Source organism: Numenius arquata, chromosome 3 (assembly GCF_964106895.1).
Source record: "Numenius arquata chromosome 3, bNumArq3.hap1.1, whole genome shotgun sequence".
Taxonomy (NCBI): domain Eukaryota; kingdom Metazoa; phylum Chordata; class Aves; order Charadriiformes; family Scolopacidae; genus Numenius; species Numenius arquata.
The window spans coordinates 40,798,996-40,816,617 of record NC_133578.1 but is presented as its reverse complement, the minus strand read 5'-3'; the positions used below and the strand labels follow the sequence as shown (position 1 = coordinate 40,816,617).

At 42.6% G+C, this 17,622-nt stretch overlaps 1 protein-coding gene across 3 annotated transcripts in view; it reads right to left on the bottom strand.

Annotated features, from left to right (window-relative positions):
• UBE2F (ubiquitin conjugating enzyme E2 F (putative)) overlaps positions 1 to 17,200 on the bottom strand; it is a 91,336-nt gene extending 74,136 nt beyond the window's left edge. For 2 of the 3 annotated variants that reach the window (XM_074144854.1, XM_074144853.1), the window contains exons 1-4: positions 17,055 to 17,200; positions 14,252 to 14,385; positions 4,296 to 4,325; positions 747 to 812 (exon numbers count right to left, since the gene is read on the bottom strand). In XM_074144854.1, coding sequence (XP_074000955.1) covers positions 747 to 812; positions 4,296 to 4,325; positions 14,252 to 14,369 — 214 coding nt within the window. In that variant the 5' untranslated portion in view covers positions 14,370 to 14,385; positions 17,055 to 17,200. The remainder of the gene's footprint in view (positions 1 to 746; positions 813 to 4,295; positions 4,326 to 14,251; positions 14,386 to 17,054) is intronic. The other variant, XM_074144855.1, reaches the window with a different exon arrangement.
• Between the last annotated feature and the right edge of the window lie 422 nt (positions 17,201 to 17,622).

The window sequence follows — 17,622 nt, the reverse complement described above, 5'->3', positions numbered from 1 at the left end:
GTAGCACACAGCTAAAATAAGAACTGCATATGAAATTTAAATACTCGCGTATGCAAATTCATCCATAAAAGACAAAACTTTCTATTCTAAAATGGACAGCCATGCAAGCAAACTCTGTAATTTCAGATGACTATTAAGAAACTTACACAGAAATGATGAATTCTGAAAATGTAGTCCTGAGGTTTTGTTTTTATTGAACAGTATGCCACCAGATGCTTCACAGTATACTTAGTTTTATTAATAAGAAATGCTCTAATTTCCACATACTTGAATATTCAAAGACTAAAAGACACCGACTTGTTAAGCATCTTCAGACACACACAGATTTGAAGTTTTCCATAGTGTTACATCTGTCAGCTACCTTTTCAACTCCACAATCTCAAGCAATCAGTAGAAAAGAATAAATATGCAACAGGGCTGTAACAGAGTAATTTCTCTAGACGTAGTCCAAGATTTGTCTCACCAAATAAAACAAGAATGTTTAAAATCGGCTGAGAGAAAAAAAAAAAAAAAAGCTTTCAATCGAAGTGAGCAACCAAGACCTGAATACTTCCTAAACCTGCTCAATTTTGATGGCATCAAATTCTCAGAATCCAGCACTCTTTCTCCATTGCCTCTGTAAAATAATCACTATTACAGCCAGTCTTTCTTTAACTAAAAAGTTTATAGGATTCTGGAGCAAACTCTTGGAATTACATTTCCTAAACACCAACACACAGAGAAACAAACATGTTTTAAAAAATTACCTGGGATTACAGTCAGCTGAAAGTAATGAAGCTTGTTCGGGTCAGGAAAATTCACTTTACATGTACCTGCAAAGCAAAACAACAATTTACATCAGACAATTGTTTTTTCACAGTTGGGAAAGCAAGTATATCATCTTTCATCATAGAATCACAGAATGGTTAGAGTTGGAAGGGACCTTAAAGATCATTGAGTTCCAACCCCCCTGCCATGGGCAGGGACACCTTCCACCAGACCAGATTGCTCAAAGCCCCATCCAACCTGGCCTGGAACACCTCCAGGGATGGAGCATCCACAACCTCTCTGGGCAGCCTGGGCCAGGGTCTCACCACCCTCACAGTAAATAATTTCTTCCTAATAGCTAATCTAAATCTCCCCTCTTTCAGTTTAAAACCATTACCCCTCATCCGATCGCTGCACTCCCTGATAGAGAGTCCCTCCCCATCTCTCCTGTACGTCCCCTTCAGGTGCTGGGAGGCTGCAAGGTCTTCCTGGAGCCTTCTCTTCTCCAGGCTGAACAACCTCAACTCTCTCAGCCTGCCTTCAGAGCAGAGGTGCTCCAGCCCTCTCATCATCTTTGTGGCCCTCCTCTGGACTCACTCCAGCAGGTCCATGTCCTTCTTATGTTGGGGGCCCCAGAGCTGAATGCAGTGCTCCAGGTGGGATCTCACAACCAAGGAGCAGAGAGGCAGAATCACTCCCCTTGACCTGCTGGCCACACTTCTTGTGATGCAGCACAGGAAGCGGTTGGCCTCCTGGGCTGCAAGCACACATTGCCGGGTCATGTTGAGCTTCTCATCCACCAACACCCCCAAGTCCTTCTTCTCAGGGCTGTTCTCAATCCATTCTCCCCTGATTCTGAATTTATGCTTGGGATTGCCCTGACCCAGGTGCAGGACCCTGCACTTGGCTTGGCTGAACTTCATGTGGTTTGCACAGGCCCACCTCTCAAGCCTGTCCAGGTCCCTCTGGATGGCATCCCTTCCCTGCAGCGTGTCAACTGCTCCACACAGCTTGGTGTCATCAGCAAACTTGCTGAGGGTGCACTCTATCCCACTGTCTGTGTCGCCACCGAAGATGTTAAACAGCACTGGTCCCAGTACCGACCCCTGAGGAACGCCACTCGTCATAGGTCACCAACTGGACATCACGCTGTTGACAGCAACTCTTTTAAGCACGGCCATCCAGCCAGTTCCTCATCCACCGAGTCATCCATCTGTCAAATCTATGTCTCCAATTTAGAGACAAGGATGTCATGTGGGATTTGTGCAAAGCTTTTGACACTGTCAGGTAGATGATGTCAGTTGTTTTTCTTTTATCCACAACACTGTAATGCCACTGCAGGAGGCCACCAAATTTGTCAGACACACTTTGCCATGTTGTCTGTCACCAATCACCTCCTTATTTTTCATGTGCCTTAGCTTGGTTTCCAGGAGGATCTGCTCCATGATCTTGCTGGACACAGAGGTGAGACTGACTGGTCCGTAGTTTCCCAGGTCTTTCCTTTTTCCCTTTTAAAAAATGGGGGTTATGTTTCCTCTTTCCCAGTCAGCAGGAAATATTCCAGCCATATTCTCCAAATTCACTCCCTGATTAATCCTTCCAGTCAAGTGATTTTGTCCTATACTTTGTCTTTGAGTACCTCTTCCCTATACAGCTACAGGTCACCTGCAGCAATGGAATTTCACTTCTTTCAGCTGTGAGGAAACTTATTTCTTTTCTGTAAACCATGCTGTCTCAAAGACCTTAAAATGTCAAAAGGTTTTGGTCTTCTGTATATATACTAGCTACATGTAAGATGACAGCATACATAATGAGCATCTCTTCCTTACAAGTTCTTTAATGGTAACGTGTATGTCTTAATATTTGATCATACACTGCAGTCTGCAAGAAGTCATGCCACCACAGTCCTATGTTAACAAAGGATTATTTATACCTGTAAGCTATAATGAGATACAAGCTTTACTGAAAGCCTCATCCAAAAGCCAGTGAAGTCTCCATTCAGCTGTCATATTGAACAAGTTTATTCTGCATTACCAATTACACATATTAACAGCAAAGGTTATAGAGCACCATTACAAACCAAACACTATGTTTTTATCCTGAGACTAGATGAATTTAAGGAGAATAGCGAGAATGAAAAACAAGCGTCGAAAAAAAAGGTAAAATATCAATCTAATTCAACTAGTCAGTGGTTTCAGTTCACCAGATGCAAATTCACAGCATAACAGCCCTTTGTTCACATTTGATGACACAAAGTTGCCTTCCCATGCACAAAACTGGCCTTTCTTGATCGTGGCAGAGACAAGCTGTCAAGCTGGCACTAGGAGATGTGTATAACCATGGATACATTATTATCCATATTATGCAGCCTTTAGCTTCTTAATCCATCAAGCTGGCTGTTCTTTTTCTGTAGTCAAGAAGCTAAATAGTATCAGAGATACATACCCTATTTGCCTGAAAAAATAACTAGAACTGTACACAAACCCCAGTAATGCACTCCTGTAGTAACTACAAACCCCAATACACATTTCTCCGGCGTTCATTACCCTATAGAAGAGTCTACACAAAAAAGTTTAATAAAAGTTAAAATTACTCTATGTAAAATCCCTATAATTTTATTTAAGAAAGAAGAGCATACAGAAAGGAAGAATTAAATAATGCCTTTCTTCTCTCCCTTTTTGCTGCTTCTGTTCTGTATTTTTCCTCCTTGTAACTCCTGTGTGTACAATGAAAAGCCTGATTTTTGAGATCTGAGCGTTGATCCAGACTTAGAATCATTAACAAACAGAAGATGCTCATCAGAAGCAGTACTCAGAAGTTTAAAAGTTTAACCTGGAGGAAAAAAAAAAATATGCTCAAAGCTTCCCTTCAATGGCTAAAGACAAGAAACATCATGAGCTACCTGCCAGCATAATCAGAAAGAATATTCAAATTTTCTTTGTAAAATAAGCATATGGGCAAAACAGTGTGCCTGCACAGCACGGTAATAACCTGCACGTACACCCTCCGTCTGCTGCAAGCAGCTCATGCCTCTTTCCCTGCAGGGAAAGCATCTTAGATTACTCCGACACAGGAACTTCTGTAGAGCGAGCAATGGGCTCTGAATGTATCTCTGAGCTCACTAGGCAATAATTTGTTGTGTTTGCTTGTATTGCAAGAACTCATGGCAGAATGATGCTGTTCTGGTCAACGCTTGAAGGGAAAAGGAGCTCAGCAACAAGTCAGCTTCACTGTCAACATCCACCCTCAGCAACAAATACCAAGCAGTAGGAACTTTACTCCCCTTTATAAAAGGGCGTTGTGCTCTCCTGTCCGTTACAGAAGTAGGCTTCCTAAAGCTAAAGAGCAGAAGACATACACTTGATATTTAACTATCTATTCATCTCTCCACAATCCCTTAAGAGGTAATAATGAAGAAAACCAGTTCAAACCTGGGTGTCAGAGTTTTGCATAGCTTTCCCTAGAGTTAACATTCATACTTCAGTCAAAACATTCAGTTCAGTTGTCCTTTTCCCCTTAAAATGAATGTCATCGAATGCCATACTTACAAGGTAAATTAGCTTCAAGTTCTGCAACCTCTGTTGAAAGAAAAAAAAAACCACCAGTTATTTATGCAAGCACAAAGCCATTCTCTAAGTCCAAATTGGCTGATCTAATTTATACCACCCTGTAACTCAAATTTCACTTAAAAATATAACTAAGCTGCACTGGAGGTTTACCCTGAAATTTCTCTTTAAGCCACACAACTCATTACTGAAAAAGCTCATGTGCCCTGCAGACGATACGGAGGTATCCTACTGTGATTAGGAGGTTCAACTCTGCCAAAACTGAAGTGCCAGGGCTTCTAATACACAGAGCACTGGCATTTCAAAAGGTGGCATTATCCAAGCCTCTAAACTTGTCTAATTAAGGCACTAAAATACGGAAGGCCAGAACTCCACAGCCTGCAAAACACAAGAGCAGAAAAACCTCAAGAATCAAGATGCCAGTGCAACAATTAAAACACGCACATGAGGTTCATAGCCTGCATAAGCATCACCACTCTCTGGCATCTCACTGCTAATGCTCTTCCACCATCAGCTACAGACTGCCCCAGGTTACGCATTGCTTTTGTAGGGAAGCCTCCAAGTTACTACTGCACGCTTGAAAACAGCTACTGAAACCCTAATTCAAGAGTATGTCATACTAGACGTGGTCCTGCCTGCAGAAACCAGCATTAAGAGCACCAAAAGAACAGAAAAAGACAGACTTTCACTTCAAGCACCTGGCAAGCAACACGCATTGGCCGATGACAAAACAACCTGGCTGGTCAGTGCAGCAAGCATGATGCTTATTTGACTCCCACCTCCCGCTTGCTTGGCATAGCCCTGCATGCCAAGCAGGGTATCTCTGCATCTGCAACCTACTATACCAAGAGAGAAAACCCCACCAAAACAAACACTGTGTTTCACACTAACCTAAAAAGTTCACAACTGCACTCTTTAAAATCCCACGCTCCACAGCATTGGAGCAGCCATAACTGATTTGACCAAAGTTGTGCACTGAAAGACAGACTACACTTGAGGCATACTTTTGCTCGAAGTTTTCAAAGAGTCGTCTTTACAATATACCAGAAGTATAATTTCAGCTATAATCAGGAAGGTAAAGTAAAAATTAAGACAAGACATAAGTGACTACTGAAAGCTGCAGCTAAACAAACCCATGTAAAAGTATTTCCCCACCCCTTCCTCTTTAAACTCACCAGCCCTTCAGAGTGGGAGGCACTATCAATCTTCACTAGAGGGTAGAGTTTAGGACTTGGCTCTTATTTTAAGGTGTTGATTGCTTTCCTTATTGTTTTGTGTGTTTATGCATTGCTTGGCTTAATGAATCCTGCCCGCCCTTCCTTTCACTTTTGAGAAAAGGACAGGCAGGGAAAAGGGAGAAACCAGGACACAGCAAGTTGAGACCCACTAACGGCCAGGCTGCAGCAGCTCTGCTGGGCTGAGGCCTCACTTCTGCCTCCTGCAAGTTTCAGTAGAGAGTTTACTGATCACCATAGCTCCTTTGAAAAGTGCAAAATTTCCTGTAATGTAGTCACGCTTCTATGTTTCCCTTTGTCTTAGCAAAAAAATGAGTGTATTTTCTTGTGAAACGTGAAAATGAAGGTGCTCACATCTGTGGGTACAGAACAGCGTGCTCACTCTTTGAAGGTGTGCAAAACACATGGGAGGGCAATAGGACAAGAGGAAACGGCCTCAAGTTGTGCTAGGAGAGATTTAGATTGGATATTAGAAAAAATTTTTACACTGAAAGGGTTATTAAGCATTGGAATGGGCTGCCCAGGGAAGTGGTTGAGTCACCACCCCTGGAGGTATTTAAAAGACAGGTAGACGTAGCGCTTAGAGACATGGTTTAGTGATGGTTTTTGTCAGTGTTAGGCTGATGGTTGGACTACGTGATCTGAAAGGTTCCTTCCAATTCTATGATTCTATAACTAATCCACATGACAGCTTTGTGAACAAAGGCAAGTTCCCCAAAATTAAGGTTTCTAATCAACTCTGCAACAAACCACCGAAACTAAAAAGGAAGCAACTATATAAAGATTAAAAAAAAAAAGCAGGTAAAGACCTGTTTCAATAATGTAAACTTTTGAAGTAACACCAGGTACAGAACCAGATGTTACTATTAAGTGTGCCATATTAACATTGGTGATTAACCAGCACATTTAATGGGCCAAAGCTACAGCATTTGTCAGTTTGCCAAATTCCATAACTCTCTGGTAGTGATAGTCTCTTGTATTTGCTGCTTGGAGAGCAAACATTTTGACCACAGCATTCAAGCTCCACTAAGATTCTGATGTTTTAAGTTATGTATTTTCTACATAAAGCAATACCACTGACAAGAACATTCTCTGTAAAAGAATGCCCCTTGTGCAGTCTGCCAACTTATTGGCATGGTTTAATAGATTTGAAAATAAGCAAAATATAGAAAGAACAAATAGAACACCAATGCACTGAACTCCCAAGAACTCTAAAAGCCTCACTAAAGAACGAACTTAATCTTACAATCTTTCTGACCTTCTCTTTCAAAAAACGGCTGTAACTACAGCTGAACAGTAAAGAAAATCCAATTCAACTACTTTTCATAATGTTTTGTGGATTATCAGTACCTGTGTCTCAATTCACAGCCAGGCACCTTACTGTTCCTTAAGATGCAGAGACAAATAACTGGATATGCAGAGACAAATAACTGGATAACCCAAGTCTCAGGAAGCATTGTGCAAAAGCACTCCAGAAGTTCCATGGGAAACCACTGCTCGTCTGTGCCTGCTCAGCACTGGCTTACAGAGGTGCAAAAACACTGTGGACCATTTGAATTCCTCATGCAGTCTAGAGGACTGACTGCCAAGAAGTAGCAAACCCAGGAGCACTGCAAGGCCCTGCACCCACTCTAATAAGCCTTCCTGGGTAGGTCTGAAAGGTTGTAAATGCAGACACACACCAGAGCTTCTGCTGGGAAAAAACCTGGGGTGCAGTCAGACCAGACCCAGACTAGCTCCCAACCAGCCAGTCTGGTGTTCCTGAAATGTTATTTGATCTGGTGCAGGAGCACACCCAAGTGGCAGGTACGTTTCAGAGTCCTGCTCTTGCCCAGTATGCACTTGCTCGACCAGTTCAAATGCTATTTTAACTCTTTTTAAGGAGTTAAAAGGCAAGGGTTAAACTTAAACCTACCACAGACTTTGGAAAAGCTCAATGCAAACTGATTATGTCTTAGAAACAGCTTACAAAGTTTATAAAACAGGGAGAAACTAAACATAACACAAGCAACCAGAGCTATTTATAAGCGATTTCACAAACAATAATTCTCCCTACCCGTGACAATTCTCAGGACAGAAATAGGAACACACACTCTTGACGTGTGTACAGGCTTATGGTTTATGAGACCCCCACATGAATGTTATATTCAGCAACGCACAGACTATAATCACGTTGTTCTGCTTTCCCCCCTTCCCCCACCTCAACTCAACAAGTCAGAATATAGAAGCGCTTTGTTTACTAGCCTTGCCACAGAGTCAGGCCACATGCTTCCCACTGGAGTTTGCTTTTAAGTACGCAAAATGAGAGCATTATTTCCCTCAACTGTTTTTACTGTTCTCATCCACAGCAATACTTGCTTCTCTCTGGTTTGGTCCAAGAAACCCCCTCTCCTGTTTAGGTCCCCTCTGTAATACGGCTAGAGATCAAGATAAATACCTTGACACTGACAAAAACTCCATTTGCCAATATGTCAATACAGACCAGTATTAGAAATCAAACAATCCACCTAATAGTGCCAGTTTTTCAACAGAGTAAGAGATGTGTCTTTTCCTTCCAAATATTTATTTTAAACAAGATACTATCAAATCACATGCTTCAGCTTCTATAGACTATCACAAAACTGCTATCAAAAATTAGAAAAAGCCTCTGTGGTTGGAAATCTCTAACTCTTGCAATGTATCACTTCATATTTCAGGTATGCTGAAAATCAGAGGCATAAAGTAAAGCAATACATTGAATCAGGCCTTCCTTTGTCAGTGAAGTTCTAGAAAAAGTCTCAGTAATGATTTTTCAAATTAGCTTCAATTCTTGTGTCTTTTTGGCATTACAATATCTATCAAAATTACAAAATTTTAGTGTAAACTACTAGTTTCCTCTTTAATAAATATAAATCACTCATTTATCAAACAACTTTCCACTGCCTTCTTCAAAAAAAAAAAAAAAAGATTTAATTTGGGGGAGGCTAAGAAGCATCACTGAAAAGAAAATGCTTTTATGACTCGAGTGCAACGTGCAGAAGTTAACACTGCATTTTCGAAACAATGCCTCACGTAATCTCAAAAGTGTTAAGGAAGGGTTTGCTTAATTCTCAGAACAGTATTTTCTCCCCTCTCAATTTCCTCACCTGTTACTATGAGGAGGGATATTACTGTATTTGAAGGCTTGAAGAAAGCAAGTATATGGATACTCATTTTTATTTACAATGCACACACACCTCACTTATAATGTTTCCCACTTCCATTCTCTGGCTTATACAAACGCACACCTGAAACATTTTCCAGTCACATTGATCTAGTTGCAGAAGCCACAAGTGTAGAAGCCGCAACTGAGGAATAAACCATGGTAACTCATTTTCTTAGATATTAAGTTATTTCAAGCTGTCACAATCAAACTAAGCAGTACTGATGGTTTGAATATAAAACTGAATGATAATGGTTAGGTGCTTTACAAAACCAGTTCAAGGTACAACCTTTTGTGATCAGTAAGTCATATACATCGCTACTACTGACATGCTGGCACGTTCTGTATTTCAATTTAGTAGTCACATTCATTATACAATATTAAACTTAAATAGTACTTTGGCTTGTCCTCAACCACTTCGGAATTTTCAGAAAGGATCTGCCTTTCAAGTTCAGCGCTGCATGACTCAGAGCATCCTGCAGGAGCAGTCATGTGGTCTCTATTCCTAACTTCAGTAAGTTTCCCCTTAAAGAATAATTTAAAAATGTTTTAACATCAAAAATTGCCCCTGCAGCACAGAAAAAACCTGCAAGTTGATAAAGCAAGTGTACTTCTTGCTCTATTTTAATTGGTGTACTAGGCCGATAGAATTAGGGCCCTACTCTCCAACTGAGCCTATATTGATAATTCAGTGAAAATAGAGATGCAAGAATGAGTCATACTGATCTTCTAACAAAGTTGTGCTTTATTAGAGCCTCTCTCCCTGCCAGAGAGGCAGCAGAGCCCCTTCAAGCACCATTTCTGTCTTTTGCTTCTCCCCATATCAGCATTTGCTTTCTACCTTCTCCAGCTGTTCATATTTCCTCTGTTTGATTTGTCTAGAAACATGTTCATCACTGCTGGGTCTCTCTCCAGTCCACACCTCCTTGGCCAGAAAGCCTCTCTGCAAGAACTGGCAGCCTGAATCACTAATTTTTGCCCTCTTACACCCTCAGACACTTCTGCCCTCAGTGATTTCAAAGTGGTGGATGTTTTCCTGCGACTTCCCAGGGTTTCAGATCAGAACTACCACCATGATCCTCACCCCAGACACATTTGCCCTGCTAACCTCCCAAACATGCTCCATTAGTTGCTGAGATAATCAGCAGGGCACAGGCTGCTACCAAAGCCTGTTTATCAGCCTTGACTAACATCCCAGAGGAAAAACAGCTGGAAGAGAGTACCAAGCTGTCTGAGAATTAATTCCCTACATAAAACTTTAGGGATAAAGTTTTTCCTTTCATAATATGTCCATGAAATAACTCAACAAAACAGTGCCCTGAGGTATGATTGGTATTTTAGTATATAACAATAGGAGACAGCTAAGCAATCAGAGACAGCTTAGAAAAAATAACAAAGGGCACCAGTAACTTTTTCACATAAGTGGGAAAAAAAGCCTGTTTAACTTGTACCCATCAATAAATCCAAAGACAGCAGCACCCGACAACACTTTATTGATAGCTCATATACTTCCAATTTTACTAAAAATATTTCAGATGCCAACTTTGAACTTTCTTCTCATTCATATAGTGAGCTAACATCATACCTAAATTACCACTTTTTTCCCCTATTTAAAGGTGGTATCAGTTAGCAAATATTATTAGTTAGTCTACACCAAGTTTTTAAAAGTTTGTAAGCATCGTCTACACTTACCAGTGGCTGAGGTCATGGCCATCTACCCCATAATCAAAGTGGCATTGATCTATTCACCAGTCAGTGTACACAATACCTTCGAGGACTGCAGGGTTATCAGTGTGACAACACATCCTTCAAAGAGGTCCTATAATGCTTCCCTGGACTGGACTCTCTATCAACACAAACAAGGCTGTCTTTAATTTACCTTCAGATAAAAACCAGACACTGTCTGCATCTGGGCGATACCTCTAGTAAAACTGGCAGACATCTGCCTGCAGAATTTATTAGACTATCGCCAGTTTACTGTGGATCAGGAATAGGAGAGTATCTCTCCAGCACATCATCACTCCAGCAGGCAAACAGCCATCCGACCTTGGTTCGTACACTATCGCCAGCTCCCAGGGCCAGGCGGGATTTAGGGTACCGTGCCAAAAATCACCCTCAGCTAAGCTTCCAGGACAGCCCACCATGTGCGTAAGCTGCTGTGGAGGACGCTGCACAGATCAGTTGCCTGATGTTCTCCTATTGACTCAGAAGCTATAGACTTACTTGAGGCCAAAAATGATCCGTACATGCTACGGAAAAAAGCGTAGCTATCACTGAGCTTTCTAATGTATGCGACCACAGTCCCTTGTTCTTTCAACTCGGAGGCTTTGTACAGTAGAATAAAACCACTAGTTCTAACACCATTAATAGGTACAACTGAACCAGCACTAATCTCAGCACAACTGCTGGGGCAAACAAGGACAGAACATACCAGGCCTTTTCTCGTCTCCTCCATTTTCCTTATTTATGGCCAGGATTTCTTTTTTTTTGTGTGTGTAGAACACATTTTTTTAATTCACAATTGCCAGGAGATTGACTGTAGCCTTTCACCCATTCTGCAACTGTCATCTCTATGTTTGGTACCACCAGCCTAAATAAACATCAGCAACAACTTCTACTGACAACTACTCTTACAGTCTTCCCCCAATTTTGTTTCAAGTCTAATACAACAGCCTGAAGTTGAGCGTACACCAGGCTATTACAGTTCCATACAATCAAGCAATGGAAGGCACTGGCGCTGGTCCAGATGCAATAACACCCTTGCTATATGCACACCTTGAGCAGGCAGTTCTTCACTCCCTATCAAACTTATTCCTGCAGATCTAGACACCGTGACGTAAAAAAAACTGGCAACATCAGAAGTCCATCTTCACTCAGGCCCTCAACATCGTAGCTGCCGCTTCAGCTGATTTATCTTTAAGGGTTAGAGCAAGTTCTAGAAACTTTTGCAATTGAATGCTCTACATTTAAAGACTAGCTTAAAAGAGAAAACCCCCAACTAATCTTTTTCAGACTAGCTACTATACTTTCGCCTCACTTTCAGTGTAGTTATACTGAAGTGATCTGCTTCTACTGTCAGTTCCCATTTTGCTCCAGAAACCATTCCAACCACTCTTACAGCCACTCCTACAACTCTTTTGTGAGAGCCACAAGATACAACTTTCACACACAATCAGATCACAGTCTAACACTCGCACTTGTCAGAAGGATGTCAGCAGTGACCTGCTTTTAACACTCGTCAGTTTAGGACTCAACTCATTCAATAGCTGGCCTGTTCTGGCTTCTTAATGATAGCCATAGCAATTACAATGTGAATACTAATTTTCTATAGCTTACATTCTTTTCTTCCCCTGCAGACATAGGTAAGGTTTTAGTCATAAAAGTGAAAACCATGATTGCTCTTCCTAAGGATACAATCAAATTTCTTATGGTACCTCATACTATAACAGGCATTGTAGTTGAAGTGTATTTATATTACACTGGAATTTTCCCCTCAAGTTTACACTTGTAGGTTAGTGAAAATCTCAGATTATATATATTTAGTAATTTGGCTTTGTAGCTTAGCCTGGTTAAAGAGCTTATTCCTCCTGCCTGATATCTTTTCCCCTCAGAACCAGCGTTAACTGAGGATTTCCAAGCTGGAAGCCTAAAGTCTCGCTCTTTGCAAGAGTTATCATACCAGGGTTTAAAGCGAATTAAAACTTCCTGTCCTTAGAACAATGCCATGAGAGAAAACTGTGAACATAACATTCCTATAGTCTGCTTGAGACACTTCCCAGTGCACTGAGGCAGTAGCATGTGCAATGAAACCTTGCTCCAGTATGCGGTTTTATGGCAGAATCTACCCTAATTAGAAAATGCTATACGTAACACTATAGCTATGCAACATCACTCAGGCAAATATACCAGTGTCAGTCTCAAATCATTCTGAAATAAGACCAGGAAATGTGAGCATTTCATTTGACTAGCATGAATTCTAACCATGACAGCTTACACATCAATAATAGCGCATTTCCTATTGATCATTTTTAGTGGAAACATCATCCTTAACAACATATTCCTCGCCACTAGCTCAAGCTGCACTCAACCCCGCCACTAGCTCAAGCATTTAAACACTCAACTATTACCAGAGGGAGTAAATGAGAGTTTAAGTGCACAGTAACTACGACACACCGGCACCTATGGATTTTTAAATATAAGATTATCTGTGCTACAGGAAAACTGAAGAGCAAGAGCAGTCCCCAATTTTACTGAGAAATAGCTTAATTATTGTCTCACAAACTACCTCATTTACCCAGAACTACCACAAAGTAAAACTTGGGGGTTTTTTTCTACAAATGGAGAACCAGCTAGTAACAACTTACAGTAGCTTTTCTAGAACAGACCTTGTGGTGCTATAAAAATTAGGGTATTGGGTTTTAATACTTCATACTGAACTTCCAGTGACTCCATGCCTATGAAAAATACCTCTTTGCTTTGCTTTTTTAAGCTTTTTAAAGTTTATTGCCTCTGATCTATACCATTAGAGACCACCAGGGCACCGGTGTTACTTTTAGGACTTTCTTTCCTGCCACAGGCAGTTATGGCTTTGCTCAAAAAATACCTTTCTATAAAGTCTAATCTGATATTCTTCTCCTATATATTTAGCAACACTTACGTGACAATTTTTTATCATGATGTTATAATTGATGACAAGTTTCCAACTATGGATTAATTTTCCAGCAAAGTAGGGAGGAGGCTTTTTATCTTTTGCATTATTCGATAAAGATAAGTGTCTGTCATGGCTTTGGCTGGGATAGAGTTGACTGGCTTACTGTCAGCTGGTACAGTGCTATGTTTTGGATTTGGGATGAGAATGGTGCTGGTAAAACACTGATGTTTTTGGTTGTTGCTAAGCAGTCAAGGCCTCTTCTGTTCCTCCTACCAGCAAGCAGGCCAGGAATGAACTAAAAGTTGGGAGGAGACACAGCTGGGACAGCTGACCCCAGCCGATCAAAGGGATATGCCATATGCCATCATGCTCAGCATATAAAGCTGGGGGAAGAAGTAAGGGGGGACACTTAGAGTTACGACACTTGTCTTCCTAAGTAGCCATTACACATGGTTACCATTACAAGCCCTGCTTTCCTGGAGATGGGTGACCACCTGCCTGCAAATGGGAAGCAATGAATTAATTCCTTGTTTTGCTTTGCTTGTGTGCACAGCTTTTGCTCTACCGATTAAACTGTCTTTATCACAACCCGCGTGTTTTTCTCACTTTTACCCTTCCGATTCTCTCCCCCATCCCACCGTGAGGGGAGTGAGCGAGCGGCTACATGGTGCTTTGCTGCTGTCTGGGGTTAGACCATGACAGTTTCCTACAGGTTGGAGATGTGACGTATGCCTCCAGTATAAATCCGCAAGTCACAAGCAATTTTAAAAATACTTCTGGAAACATTTTATATGCAATTTAATATTGTTTAATGGCAACACACCTGCAACTGTAAATCCCAAAAATATATTTAAATATAAATTCCTTTCACCTTTAACAAGTAATTTATCTCGAACAGACACCCTCCGAGTTGAATCAGAAGCTGGATTGGATGCACGGGGTCCTCTGACACCATCATCCCGCTTCAGCTTGCTTGCCAGAGTTAGCATTACTGCTGTCTTCAATCTAGAACATAAATATTGAAACAAAGTCAATTACAAAAACTAAAGCGCTGGGAGGAGGGGCGCAGTTTGGGGGTAAAAAAAGTTATTTAGTTCCTTATTCAACAACTATCATCATATTCTTAGCAGTCAAACAAAGAACATGATGTGTACAGATATGTGACTGTGATTAAAGATAAGGATGACCTAGAGTACTTAAAGAATGACAGCTTGTTTCAGACGTGAATACTGAGAGTTATAGTACATTAGGCCAAGAGGAAGTTCAGTTTTGCTGGAGAAAGATCAGACTTTCATCACTGTTTACAATCCAATTTCACTGCACCATCTACCACAGTATAGCCTGACATCGTTCCTTTGAGAGAATTGCGGAGAAAACACCCCTGCCACATCCATGGCCAGACTGCCTGCTGAAGACCGTTCTCATCCACACTCCATGTGAAAATATTCAGAGCTACTTTTTGGCTGGGGGAAAACAAGAAAAAAAAGAAAAAAAAAAAAGAGAGAGAGAAAGGGGAAGGGCTACTGGAACAATTCTCTAACACTAGGAAGTAGCTTTGAGTCAGCTACCAGACACAGGAAAGGAAACAGATTTAAACTGCATAACAGTAACCCTTCACAGTGCAGAGCAATGGTGGAAAAAGTTACATAGAGATATTTGGTAAGTGAAATGAAGGGATTTTTTGCTGTGTCAGTCCTCCACTATAGAAGATAACGGCACTGATAAACAAATTACAATAAAAGGTGAACAGAACGCCAAAGTCATAAAACCGAAACATACAGTCTGTTATGGCTTAACACATTTTGACACTACTCCTAGTTGAAGGCAACTAATTCTTCTTACCAGTTTGGCCTAAACCAACATAATACTGACAAGATCCATACTCTTTAGGCCCCATCTCCACTATAATGGTGAGAAAAGTGTTTATCCTTTAGTCACAGGAGTTAATTCAAGAAAATGAAGGGGGAAAAAAAATGTAAAAAGTCAGCATATAGTCTTTACATGAACTAGTTTTCCACAGAAGACCAGACAGGTGTGATGCAGCAGTTACTGAGACATGAAACATCAGCTTTAGATTATAAAATGGAGAATAAGCAGATATATTCATTAGGCAAATGATAAAGTCCAGCAAACCACTAAGATGATCGCACTAAAAAGCGACAAGACTTGATAAAAGATTTCTCTCTGTCAGTTTCAGCTTTATACCTCTGAATGTTTCCTTCCTTGCTATAAGCAAGCACTGAAGTGAAGTTTAACAGGTCCACTGCAACAGCAGTTACTTCACTTGTTCATTTTGTTTGTTCTTTCTCCAGAGAAAAGAGGAGATAAAGCCTCTGGCCTGCCAATCTAGTCACTGCATCTGTAAAAGACAGCTCTATTGCTTTCCCAAGGTTGTGAGAAAGCTGACAGATTTATACCAAACATCAAACCAACACCAAAATACCAGTGAAGGATCAAGAAGGGGACATAAAACAACTGACAGGACACTTGGATATTGAGAAGACTATAATAGATAAGTGAGTAACAAGGTTTAAAAAAAAACAAGAGCACGTATTCCATAATAGTACCTAACAGTATGAAACTCTGGTAAGATCTACAAGAAGGTCAAGTTCTCTGAAGCTGACAAGTATGAGCGTTAGCTTTGAGACCCAGATTTCAAAAAGAAAAGAAAAAAAGAAAAGAAAAAGAAAAAGTAAAATTCAGGGCAAATGTAAATCCCGCTTTCTCAACCAAAACGTAAACATTCAGTAGGTTTTTTTTCTCCCACTACCCCAGAAAAAGAAAGAATAAGCAGACAAAACAGTCCTTTTTACCTTGGAGAAGAAAGACAACAGCTGATTTTAAAAAAAAAATTTAAAAAAGAGGGCGGGGGAGTGAGGGAATCAGGGAAGTAGTGACACAGGGTCCTAAAAGAAAAAAAAAAACCACAAACAAAAACACCACCAAAACACAGAAAAGAAAAGCTGTAAACTGCAGGGAACACCTCACACCCACCCACCCCAAAAATACAACAAAACTTTTAGGTGCCAAGTCCAAATAAAATCAACTTCAATGGGAATTAAATGCCTAAGTATCTTTATAGATCTGTTTCCTCACTGCTTGTCACAGAAAACTAGGAAACTAAAGAGAAGACTCACCAGTGCGGAAAAGAGATAATTTGCTCCAGCTATCCCCCAAATTTCATCAATAGGGCACAGCGAGGAAGCTCCCCAAACTTGCTAACCGCACGGGGAAAGTAAGGCTTTACCACTGCACGACACCGGGGAGGGAGAGGTGTTGTGCTTATTTATAGGGAAGGGCAAAAGAGCCCCGGAATTGCTCCAGCTCCCCCCTTAGGAGCGGAGGCAGCGGGGGGCCGCCCTGCCCCGCAACGCCGGTGCCCGCTCCCTGCGCAGCCGCCACCACCGGGAGGCCCCTCCGCAGGGGACAAGGTGGGGGATCTCCGGGTACGACCCTGCTGGGCCAAGGGAGTGGTTCCGGGGGACCAGCAGGGCCTCCCCGCCGCCGCTGGGGCCCCAAGGCCTGGGGGGCCGGTGCCGCCGCGGGAGCTGTGGGGGCACCGCCGGGGTGAGGCGAGGGGCCGGGCCTGAGGCGGGGCGGGAGGGGACAGGCCCGAGCTGAGAAGGCCATAACCCCGGCCTAAGGAGGGAGGAAGCGGGACGGCCCGCACGTACCTGAGCGCGGCGTCAGGGCCCAGCTCCCGCGGCCAACACCATCCCCGGGGCTGGCCCGGGGCTGGGGAGGGGCGGCGCTGCTCCTCCTCCTCCTTCTTCTCCTCCCTCAGCGGCGCCGCCGGAAGTGGGCGGGGCCACCGCCGCCGCGGGCCACGCGCCCTCCAACGGCAGCTTTTTCAGCAGCGCGCGGCGATCTCGCGAGAGTTGCGTGGCCGTCCAGTTCTCGCGAGAGGTGCGGGCGGCCGCGGGGGGCGGGCGGTTTGCTCCCGGCAGGGCGGCGCCATTTTGGGGGGGGTGGAGGGAGCAGCGGCTTTGCCAGCAGAGGGGCTGGTGGGCGCTGGCCCTCTGCCTCCTGGGCGAGGGGACTCCCTGTGCCTGAGGGAAGCTGGCCCCCTGCCTCCTGGGCGAAGGGACTCCCTGTGCCTGAGGGAAGCTGGCCCCCTGCCTCCTGGACGAGGGGTCTCCCGGTGCCTGAGGGAAGTTAGTCCCCTGCCAGTGGGAAGGGCCCAGCCCCGGCCCAGGGCACAGCCTCTGGCCAACACTGGTGTCATCTTCTACCATCCCGTTG